The sequence below is a fragment of the Sparus aurata genome, chromosome 13 (assembly GCF_900880675.1).
Source record: "Sparus aurata chromosome 13, fSpaAur1.1, whole genome shotgun sequence".
In the NCBI taxonomy this organism is placed as follows: domain Eukaryota; kingdom Metazoa; phylum Chordata; class Actinopteri; order Spariformes; family Sparidae; genus Sparus; species Sparus aurata.
Genome location: NC_044199.1, coordinates 871,297 through 884,044, shown reverse-complemented (window position 1 = coordinate 884,044; position 12,748 = coordinate 871,297). Strand labels below are relative to the sequence as shown.

The 12,748-nt window shown below is 41.9% G+C and overlaps 1 protein-coding gene across 1 annotated transcript in view; it reads left to right on the top strand.

Moving 5' to 3' along the window:
• pdlim4 (PDZ and LIM domain 4) overlaps window positions 1–12,748 on the top strand; it is a 56,197-nt gene that overhangs the window by 28,426 nt on the left and 15,023 nt on the right. The window contains exon 3 of the mRNA XM_030438556.1: window positions 2,880–2,961. Coding sequence (XP_030294416.1) covers window positions 2,880–2,961 — 82 coding nt within the window. The remainder of the gene's footprint in view (window positions 1–2,879; window positions 2,962–12,748) is intronic.

Genomic DNA, 12,748 nt, shown 5'->3' with positions numbered 1-12,748 from the left:
AAGTGTGAACAGATAAAGAGTAGAAGCTGTCCCTGAGTTCCTCTGCAGGATGTTCTGGTATGACCCTTTTGAAGTTGGGTACTTTCCCCGCGGATAAGATTTGAATCGTTCTGGTTTTCATTGAGTGTTCGGGACCAGTCATGTTTGAGCGGGCCTTGGTTGCATGCTGGTCATCAATCTAGGTGGAAAGCAAAAAGGGTGGAACAGTATGGCAACTGTCTGATGTTGACTTTGCTTTTCGTCAGCTTCTTTTAGTCCCCCCCATCGTCCTGTCGCAGTCTCATCCTCCTGAACTGTGATCCACACTACCATCTGTCGCCTCTTCATCACAGCTTCATTCACAGCTCTCTTCAATGTCTTAAAAAACATATTTACTGTCAGTCTTGCCTTGGCTTGTTACACAGCTGCCTGCCTACTGACTGCAGCTCTACATGGTACATTCAGGAGCTAATTTGGAAATTAGAAATGTTCTGTTGCATTCCATCAACATCAAGAATTTTGGCTGCACTCGTAAGACAGTTGGTAATTGAGTCTCATTCCCAACTCGTGAAGTATTGACGCTGAGGGCTGGTCGGTCAGTCGGTCGGTCGGGCGGGCCACCAACCTGTACTCCTTAAATCTAATATGCATGTTTTACGGCTGCCCCATAGTGGAAAACTAAAATGTGTTTTTCACACATTTTTCATATTTGGTGTTTTAGGAGACCATTGGATCATGGCCATTATTTCAGTGGGTTTGAGCAACAAGACTCTATAATGGATGGGGTTGAAGAGGTTACATTTTATTGATTGATTGATTGGTTTATTTAAGTGTCAAACACCATGGTTGGTGCTCAGCCCTCATGGGCTTATTAGACACTAATCATATTCATCAAATAATAATTTCACAGTTACATCCACGATAGCCACGTGACATAATACAGAACACATCATAACATAACTAAACCATTAAAGATATGGATACAAATACAAATGGATTGTCATATAGGATACAAAATACTTTGCCACAGATACCAGGCCTTTTCTATACATTTTGCCAAAGCAAAGACATCATTTTCAAACAACCAGCGCAGAATCTCCCCTTCATATTTCCAAAATATATCAGGATTTCTAAACTGGATTGATTCAAATAGAGAGTTCCTTAAATCACAATATAAAGGACAATAAAAAACAAAATGAAATTCATCTTCCACAACCTGGAGATCACAAAATTCACACAAACGTAAATGTTCAGGTGTACCTTTAAATCGACCCACTTCTACTGCCAGAGGTAAGGTACTGGTTCTTAATTGAGCACAGATGGACCTCTGCCTTCTCTTTAAATTCAAAAAAATATAAGGTTCTGTAACATAGTCATTCTTTAACTGAACATAATTTCTAAGCTTTGGCTTCTTCCATACATCCTGTTTCCATTGATCTTCATGTTTCCTAAATAATCTTCGTCTGATGACATTTATATTACATTGCAAATTATTTTGAAACATTATAAGTCAGAGGCAGACAATATTATTATTGGTTACAATGACTCGTGATGGTGATCGACATAGTAACACAGTTTGAATGAAGTAGCTCATTCTTGAGATTGTAATCCAGAAAAAAAACAATTAAGTAATGACCATAAAGACATGAGGGCAAATGTGCTTGACTGTTTGTCTGAAAGACCAACCCAAAGTGTCAGTACTTGTTTTGGGAATGACAGAAATCAACTATCCCACAAATTGGACCTCAGAGACCCACCAAAAAACAAGCAAATGAATCGTGGGGTTGGAGAATAGTTACTTCCTTACTTTTTCAAAACTTATCTGCATTCATTTGCGGATTTTTTTTTTTTTTGGAAGTCAGTTGCCTGCCAACTCCAACAATTGGCGCACAGAAGAGGAAGTTCTGGTCCGATATCAGCTATCCGGTTATCTGTTGACTACACTTAAAGCCCCAAAACATTGACGAGAGGCTAAATCTCTGTCAGGTGGGCTCTGAGATTGCTTCAACATATAACTCGAGGGACCTGTTATAGACATCGTTGGGGAGTTATTGCAATGTTTTATCAGCCTGAGAAAGAATTTTCACACCCATAGTTTCACCAAAGTACTTCTCTGCCTTTTAAAGAACTAAATCATGTGGACTCCTGCTTATTCCTACACAGCAGGCCCATTCATCAGGGCATTTTATCATTACTGCCAGTCGGTAAGTCATGCACTTTGTTGTGAGCGAATATAACTGGAGTCAATTACTCTAAACTGGAGGGGGGAAGCCTCAGATAGCAGTAATTCAGTTATCACTACTTTTGAAAGACTTAAATGTATAATGTAAATTCTGTAATGTGATATCATTTCCAAAAAATGGATTGTTCAGATGTAGTTATGATGTGATGATGATTTTATCTCTGTACCAGTGAGAGGAGGTCGATCGTAACTTTCTCCCAGTCCTAATGTGACAACCTGCCAAATGCACAAATCCACACGCGCGCACACACACACACACACACACACACACACACACACACACACACACACACACACACACACACACACTCAGTCTTCCAAAGCTACCAGTGCAGTATATGATTTGTTAAGAGCAGCTATGTAAGTGTTCTGGCACATAAAGGGGGACAGTAGTTAGCGGGATATCATATGACGCTAATGTCGTCATCTTTCCCAGCTTACAGTAATTCTAAGAGGATTTAAAGTAAATAGTGTCTTTACTTTCTTCTTTTTCTTGTTTCTGTTCAAACGTTCACGCTCTGAAATGATCACTGGATCATCTGTGGAAAACCTGTCAGCAAAGAAAAATGTCTACTTCTCAGCTGAAATGCCTCAATGCTTGGGTGTCAGATGGCACAAGATTTATCGGACTCTTTGTCTCATGGGTGTTGTTTTTCAGGTCGGGATCAGGAGACAGAGTGTGGTCGCCAACACTCAGTGAAGATGGCAAGACAAGCCCTTACATGGAGCCTGACTCACAGGTAACCACTGTTTACTCTGGATTTACCCAAGCACAAGTCATACAGATTTCTTAAGATGCTAATTTACACCCACAGGGACTCTCGTACTGCCAGCTCCAAATTTCACTGCTCAGATTTTGTGCAAGCTTTAGCCGTAGAATTACTCACTAGCTGTCAAACAAGTAGAGGACCTTATCAGTGAAGTTTCATGATTAACTGTTTGGTTGGCAGGTTGACCTCTGTTTTATATGATTGTCTCTGATGGCAAGGTCTCATATGTTTCAACAAAGAATGATAAAAATAATGTAGGACAGAAATGATTGTTTGTAAACACCTTCATGCTCCACAATGACACAGCATGTATACAGTTATTAATACAAATATACCTAAACACAAGGTGCATCTTTTCAGTCAAAAAAAGGTTTTCTTTGGCCATTGTATTCAGTCAAATGCCACATAACACTTCAGATTAATGTCATCAACACATGAGCCTATTTCACTTTTGTCTCTGCCTCTGACACCGACACTTTCCTGTAAGGTGTGAAACTCTCTCTGATGCGTGGATGGATAGATTTCACTTCTTCTTCTTTGTGTGTATGTTGCTCCCCTCTCACACAAAGAGACCCTGCTGCCACAGTGAGGCCACACACATCAGTCCTGACTCCACAACACAGTACTTGACAAATGGACACTCACATGTCTGAGCCACAATATGCTCATTGTCTGTCACATAGTCTCTATATTCAGCATATGTCGCGCGCACACACACACACACACACACACACACACACACACACACACACACACACACTGTGCTCTGAAACGTGTTGGCCTGCCAACACTGGAAAACTTGGAAAGATCATCTGCTAAAGTTCATCATGCCTTGAATATCCGTCTGGCAGCTCGTTTTATTGGAGAACAATCAAGATACTATTACAAAACCATTCCAGTGAACAGTGGGAGACATTATTTCAGTTATCATCATGTGAATGATAGTGTACAGGCAATTTAGGGATTGAGTGTTGTGCCTGTTTCCATGGATTCTGTTGTCTGATACAAACAGACAGAGAGGGCTTAGGTCTCACACCCAGTATACTTATAAGTTACGACCCCAGATGTTAATCATCCACTCTTGTGATGGCTTAGCCAAAGCAACACATAGTAGTAAAAAACAAGTTTGATGTAAATCAGGCCAGAGAAATGTGCTGCTGAGTCACTGACAGCCACCCTGGTTTTAAGGTACTAGTCTGCAGCATTACATGTGCACAATTAGAGTGAAACTCTCACCAAAAAGCGACCAAGGCTTTATTTGTGATGGAATATGAGTCAAACCTTCGTGTAAATGCGTAATTACGACGAAAGAGGCACTTTACCGTAGTTTTGTTTTTGGGCAAGCTAATTTTTAATGGAGTGCAGGGGCACTCTTATGCTAGCATCAAAATCTCTATTTTTAAAACACTAAGAAGGCTCGACACGACATGAAACTTTGCTGGTAGCATCACCAGGGTCTCTACTCATGAACACGAGCATTGAGAACATTGTTTGTGTACACAGAGTTTACTAAAAAGAAGGTTTTTGAACTACTCAGTGTTGGAGCTGGATCTCTGGCACGTCGCCGTCAAGGCAGACAAAAAGTGTCACAGGTGTAGTATTTAGAGATGTCTGCCATGACTGACTGACTGTCTGTTGCCTGTGAAAAACCTTAGAGTATCTACGAGTGTGACATGTGTCAATGTAAAGAAACCGTCTTGAATGGTAATACAAACAGCCTACCATATTTTCCTTTGGGATGTCACCATGATATCAGCAAAAAGTATCAAAATGTAATGAAAATAAAAGTACCTTCCTCTCCGCTTCATGTTGGTGTTCCTGGCCTCCTCTTTAGCCATTACATTATACACATCAGGACACATTGTTGTATGAAGTATATTATTGCTTAACACAGGCTTCATGTTCATGGACAAGTGAACTTGCATTGTCTTCACTTTGGGCTTCAAAAAGGTAAACTTCATTAAAACCAGCATTTCATGGCACCTACAGTACAATCCTTCATATATAAATAACAGTCAGGTAAAAACATGTGATACTTGGCTGTCTAAAAAACACAACTATGAATTTTCACTGCCAGATGTTTGATCGAGTGGAATTTCACAAAGTTTTGTTAGTAAGCAAGCCTTCTCCGGCAAACATGAGGTCCAAAACTGCTTCAACAGTCTTCATTTCAGAATCTCAGCACCAGCTTGGGTCTTGCTTTAATTACACCAGGAAATACCAAACCTGAGCGAGAGGAACCGTCAGCTACGACCGTTCATACAAACACAGACACGCCTGACAGGAGGAGGCTTTGCATGTGGGTAATACGAGAGCAGCAATCTGCCTCTTCGTGCCCTTTTTCTTTCCCCTTTTTGCCTCTTTGTGTATCTCTGTAACATCTTATCCAGTCCTTCCTCCCTCCCTCGCTGAAGTCTGAAAATGTTCCCTGGCGTCTCATTTAATGAAGTGGACCTGGACGACTGGAAACTGCCAAGTCAGGGCCACTTTATCGTCACGCTCAGGTGGACTCTCCTGAGCATGAATGGAGGAAACATCCGCTCCCTGGGGTCACATAAAAAGACCAGGGTGCTCTCTTTCTTTGTTTCCTGCTGTATTCAGATATATGACTTGAAGGGCTACGCTGACACATCACAATACCGATTGTTCCTCAGACACGGTGGAAACACAATATGCACCGGGGCCTCTCTCTCACACCGGCTGCACCAAATCCAAACTCAACAATGTGATGCTGTTGGCTCGCAGTCACATCATTGATGAGCCAGTTTGGACAGGATGAGAAAAAATTGACTGAATCCAATCGCTGGATGATGATTTCTGATTGTTCTGGCAAAGATTTGAAGCAATCTGTCCAAAACTTTACCTGCAGCTATGTGACGTGACCTGCATGCTGAAGCTTTGGCTTGCAGGGTAAGAACTGAAACCAAAGAGTCGTATCAGGAGGCTTCAAGTTAGGTATAAAGAAAATTATTCCTTCTGGAAAATGACCACACTTTCTTCTGGCCTAAACAGATTCAGAAGGACCCTGTTAAATACAAATATTGTGCCACGAGCATTAGAAGGCAAAGCTTCAGACTTTAGCCCAATAAACTCCCAGATAGTTACTAATAGTGTCGGCATTCTTGAGGACATTCTGTTTTTAATGTTTCCCGTTTTATTCATTGGCGCCTTGTTTTTTGGCTACATTGGAAATTCCAGTCTCACTTGTGGGAATTAGCTACTGAGCAGGAAGTGACACATGGAAGCTGTGAGGTGTTTCCTTTTGCATTGGGAACACAGGAGGCTCTCATAAAAGTCGATGAGGAAACGCTGCATTGTTGGATATAAGTAGGACCATGACTTGATACTGTTGACGTGACTGTTTTCGCAGCAGATTCTTATAATCACTTTTGGGAGTTCAGGGGAACTATGTGATGTGTTTCCAAAGAAGTTTGCTCATGTCTTGGCAGGAGTGTCCACAGACATCCAGACAACATACTCTTCTAAACTTCCTGAAATAGAAATGATTTGATAAAGGGCGGTGACAGGGATGAGATAATGATGAGGTGCCATGTGAAGGTTTGAAAACCAAATTTTGACTGAAGGTCCATCGTGTAGTTGTGGGAGGACTAGTGAGTTGTAATCAGATGCTGCACACAGCTTCCACGTTTCTTGCAAACAAAACATAGGGTGCACTTGAGAGAGAGGATGACAATTGAAGATCCTCTCATCGGAGACCTACATTGTTAGTTCTCAGACTTTATTCTGTCATACTCTTTTGGAAGCTGAAAAAAAGATCATTTATATTCTTAAATATTCGCTATGACTACTGCTCTATTTCAATGAAGGTAAAAATCATGTCAAGAAAGCTTAAAAATGTTCGTGAATTGTTGTGAACGTGTTTCACATTTTGCCATTTCATCAACCTCTAATGCAATACTTCTAAATGTAATGAACTGATTAGGCTCCACAACATAATCACCCCCTCTCTTTTGGACAATTAGACGATATGGCAACAAGCAGCAGATGACAGATGGCTCATCTTGCGGTCCAGGATGACCCTTCAGACTCACATCAGCAGCTCGTGACAGAGTTGCATCACTCACGTTGATGGGCGACGTTTGTCATGTCCTCTTTCATCGGCTTCTTTTGCTCCTGAACTCTGAATCCTGACAGTTTATCTGATATTTTTATACGTGGTGTTCAAGTCTGAGCAGTCAAATAAGCAAATTATCACTTTGACCAATGTCAAGATGGAAATCACATTAGGTTTTGTGAGATGAAATAATGTCTAGCGGCCTCAGCATACTGTAGATACGACTTCCAACTTCAAAACCTCATCACATATCTTCAATCTGAACCTTTTTCCAATGAGAAAGACAGTCTGAGAGAAAGAATGCCTCTCTGCCTTGTGTAAATGGTTATCTCATTGTACATCTGTCTGTCCTGCTCTTGGAACAGTTTCATGCCAAAGTAATGCGACACCAACAGTTACTGACATTTCAGGTTTTTAAAATTCTTTCCCTTAAATTACTCAGTGGCAGCTTCAAGTAGGTGGGAAAGGCCTACTGGTCAGTGTAGAAGCCAAAGAGTTTTTTTTTTGGCGAGCGATATCAGAATGCTATTGATGGAGACTACCCTATTATTAAAGTGATAACTATTGTGGCCGAGCACTATGGCCTTGTGGAAAGAATGAAGCCCCACAATGCGGAAGCTGAGAGGTCTGGATCACACGTCACGGAGGCCTCCAGTCTCCAGCCCGGGAGCTGGCAGCTGCAGGCGAATTCTCTGAGCTAACATTAATAGGAGCTGACAGAAAGAGTCCTTGCATGACTTAGAGGCTGTAACTCCTTCAGTGTGCACAATGTAGATTTGTTTTATGAATGGAACAAGGCACGTGCTTTCCAATAACTGACATTAAGAATCATTTGCCTTTTAAAAACACTAGATAGTAATAAATTAAATACTTGATTGCGTTCAAGAGTTGTAAGCTTAAAGCGAAACTCTCGCCAATAAGCAACCGAGGCTTTATTTGGGATTGAATGTGAGTCAAACCTTCGTGTAAAAGCATAATTACGATGAAAGAGGCACTTTTAAGATTTACCGTAGTTCCAGTTTTGGGCACGTTCATTTTGAACGGGAGATCATAAGCTAGCATCAAAATCTCTATTTTTAGAACACTAAGAAGGCTCGACAGACAAAAAGTGTCGATCCCCGAGTGCGACCTGACAGGCAGGCTTGAGGAGCGGTTCACCATCACTCTCCTGATGATGCCCCATGCTCTCCCGTTTAAAATGAACGTGCCCAAAACCGAAACTACGGTAAATCTTAAAAGTGCCTCTTTCGTCGTAATTATGCTTTTACACAAAGGTTTGACTCATATTCAATCCCAAATAAAGCCTCGGTTGCTTTGTGGCGAGAGTTTCACTTTAATGTATCAAACCTGAAAGGGTTTAGAGTATTCTCCTAGTTTGTCAGAACATATGTCCTGGGTTCACTCCCACTTGATCCCCCGCCAGTCTCTTTGCAGCTCCACATTCATTCACACTGCAGGGACCTGTGACACACCTGTGACCCCACTTATTTGGTTGTTTGTGTTCACTCATCAGCCAGTAATCCTCAGAAATGTCCAAATCAGTCTTTGGGTTTTCCTAATGGAGCCCTCCCTGCTCTGCTTGGCTGTCAGCGAGCTCGGGAGCTGACGGGGTCACTGAGAGCACTCTCTGCCGGGGTAAGACGGTCCAGAGAGACTGCAGCCGTCCAGGCTCATTCAGATTTATAAGATCTAGAATATCTGTCAGGTTTTTCAGTGATTAAAGGAAGATTATCCACACATCCTTTGTGCTGCTTTCTGGGAGTGGGGGACAGCTGTAGCAGGATAAGTGACACAGATCCTTCAATCCTGAAACAACCTAGATCTGTAGATTAATGGGCTTGGATTGAATCACGTCCTTTAATTCAATCAAAGCCAACTAAATATGACAGATTTCATCAAGATCTATGGATTATTCCACTCCATCTGTCTCTTTATCCAGATCTGCAAGAAAAGTTAATGGGGTCTATTCCATGCCGAGACCTACATCCAAGTTTTGTTAAAATGTGTCCAGTAGTTTTAATGTAATCCTTCTGACAAACCACTTAACTAACAAACAAACATACACAGTCAAAAACACAACCTCCATGGTGGAATTAATGATTTACCCGGAGGTGAACATACATCTTTTTAATCCAAACTGATATCTGTACAGATACGTCCTTATGGGATTCTTACCCATTTTCAATGAAAATCCCACTATGAGTGGCTTTGCAAAGGAGGAGCTTTCATGTCGAGTTCAACTTGGCAGATAAATGTGCATTGTTCAGCAGTAGCAAGCCATCTTGACTGTTGTGGATTTTGAGGGATTTAAGAGAAAGAAAGTCCAAAACAAACAACAAGCTATCATAGCCAACTTATCTGTGTGAGTTTCATGTCAGCCTCCCCTGTGAGGGAACAAACTGCTCCACACGTGGTGTTCAAACAGTTCTAAGGCAGAACTTTGGATTGTCATGAAATTATTAGCACAAGCAAACAAGCTAACTGCTTGCTGACACTTAGAGCTCCTATCTGAAAGCTAGTTGACTATGAGTCGTATTCCCAACTCGTCAAACACTGACACTCGGGTTGTAGGTTAAGTCTGCCTCCATCCAAAAGCCTCAGTATTTGACGAGCAGGCGGTGAGATTCAAAAGTCAACTCTCTTATAAATGGGAGCAAAACATTAAGATTGGCTCAGGAAGTCCTCCAGTAATTGGGAGGTCAATGTTTTGATCCCACGGCTGCCCGTCAAATTGTCTTTATATCTTTATACTAAACCCCAAATTGCCCCAAATGGCTGCTCTTTTGCTTTCTTTTGCTTTCACCTGAAACACTCAGGCTGCATCATAAAGTTGTATTATGCATATATACATACAATGTAGCTCAACCCTGTGGTGACTTGGCACAATCAGGCTGGAAGTAAAAGTTTCTTAATAGTTTTATTTAATAGAGGTAATTGGTAAAATCCATCACATGTTCAATGTATTCTAATGCAACATCCATCTTCCCGAGAGCATTTATTCCCTGTCAGGCCGGATCATGGCCAGAAGCCCTGAAAACACTATTATTTTCCTGTGTCTCTGCCCCCCTGAGCACCTCAGCTCCCTCCTCACAAGCCTGTCTGTCTGTCTGTCTGTCCTCCCAGCGAGGCACCCAGGGCCAAGCCCAGGGAGCCATAAAGGGCTGGTTTGTGTTTGGTTAGTGGTGCAGAGCGCCATGTGAAAAGCTTAATTTCGAAGGTCTGGGGGGATTAAAGCATGCAGGAGGCAGAAAAGAAGGCAGTGGAGTGCGTGTGTGTGTGTGTGTGTGTGTGTGTGTGTGTGTGTGTGTGTGTGTGTGTGTGTGTGTGTGTGTGTGTGTGTGTGGCGGGCTGAAGTCTCGGTCAGAGACAGACATATGATTTCAATTAACGTCCTTCACCTTCTTCTCGTCCTCTCCTCCGTCTACTTCTTGTCGGACCAGTTTGTCGCTGTGGACCTGAAGCTGCAGTCCTCTCTCACTGCAGCCCTGAATGATCAGGGGGACTTTTAGTCAGGTTGATGACTGGAGGAACATGTTGCCTCTTGGCTGAATTCAAATGCGGTAACTGCAAATAAATGCAAACTTTTCTTTGCGTCTTTCTTTGGCACACTCATACGTGGCCAGCCACCCTGAACAATTAGCCATGCCTGGTTACCGCTGTAAAACAGGTCAGTGAAATGTGATGGCAGCCTGGATTTATGTGCACGCAGCAGTAGGCAGTGCTGGTTCTCATAAATAGTTATTACCGCTCATGGTTCTCTTTTTCCTTCTTTTTCTATCTAACCCTTTTGGATGTTTCTCCTCCTCTGCGCCAGGAGGAACTCAGTCAAGATTTGGGAGAAAATGAAAGAGTAGCCTTTCTAAAGCTCTCAAGAGAGAGAAATTAGGAAATAGATGATCTCACAGATGGCCTTTTTCAACAACCTCGTTATGTTGAGTTTCTGTTGGAGGGAGACTAAAGCTGCTCCTATTAACTTTAAACTGTGTTGACTACATTGGGAAAACAAGATAAGGTTACCGTGAGATTGGGGGTGATAAGGCATCACCTCAAGACTAAATCTCCATTAGACCTTTATGTAGTCCAGAAGTGAAAATGTAGAATAAATCTTCCAGAGGAGACGGTTTCATTATAGCTGATTTTTTTGAGTCATTTTTTGAGTCATCGTACCTTCAGAGCAACTTGAAAGCACTTATAGGTACTGAATGTTACCAAATTGGCATTTTTATAAGGCGAGCACCAGATGTGCTGCCTTATAAATCTGCCATCCTTTCAAAGCAAAAGTCTTAGCAACAGACTGAGTGGAAAGAGTGCGAGGGAAAGAAAGACGAGAGGAATGGTTGAGAGGCGTGGGGGGAGGGTTGAGTTTCAGCTGGGCCAGAGGGAGTGACACCATGTCAGGCCGGAGTGTGAGGGAGAAAATGGGTTCTTGCTCCTGACAAAAGTGAAATACCACCAGATCAGGGACTGAACTGGGGCTGCGGGAGTAAATTATTTTTTAATATTCTTCATTTAATTCTTTACATTTTAGTTTGAAGTTCAGGCGACTCACCAAGCTGCCACATTTGAGTTTGAGTTAACTGAAAGATTAGAGTAGTTATTCCACCTTTGCTCCCACATAACCTCGAAGCCATTGTGAAAAACCCCTCTGTTGCTTCTTCTTTTGGATTCTCCTCCTCGTATTGTTGATAGTTTTCTCTGTAAAGTTTTCCTAAGCTGAGTCGAGGCTGTCAGGTTGGAGGATGTTCTGTTGTTTGTGCACCAGGTAGGAGTCAACAAAGTCACTAAGTTACTCTCTGTTCCTCCCAGTCAATACAACTAGATTAAGTAGTTGAATAGTTTGTTTATTTGACCCTTTAATCTTTAACTATATCACCACATGCAAAAGCATGTGATCACCAGTCCTCCTTCACATGTCATGTTTGTACAGATTAGACGTCATGATGTCTTAACTGTCATGCCACTGCAGGAGCCTGTAACATTATACACTCTCAGGGATTTTCCTCCACTTGCCTCCTTTATTCTCTGAACAGCGGCATGAATAAGCTTGTCTGACAGTCACACAGTTATTGTAGTGATAACAAATGATGGATTCTCCTTGAAACTAGAGAGACGTGTAGGGACAGTGATTTGTTCTGTAGAAGAAGAACCTCACCCTTCCAGTTCTGGGTGTGATCTCAGGAAATGAAAGACGCAAGATAAATCAAGTGTTACAATAAAAGATAGATACGTTTTTAAAAAAGCAGGCAGTGAATCATTGCAACTAGAATTAAAATCTGTCTGCTCTGTTTTAAAGCGTCTGTTGTGATGTCACAAAGTCACAGAATTAAAAGTGAGACTACTGATGAGGCGTTTTCTGTGGGAGAGAGGAGCTTCTGTTGGTGTGGACTTTGACTTTTTTAACATCAATAACTTTTACATGCACACAAACATAAATAACATGCAGAAAAGAAAATAACCAACAATAAACAAAAACCCACAATAGATCTTCTATAAAGGTGCAGTATATCCACCTATCCAAGGTCACTCCAAACAAATGAGTAATCCCTAACTGCTGCAAACTGTAGCTCGTTAGCTCAGGTAGCAGTGCAGCTAGTGTTCATGGCTAGGAGCTTGGTGTGCAAGGCGGACAGGCCGCTGCTAGCTGGTTAGCCTGTGTACATATCTCTGTAACACAGTTCATGC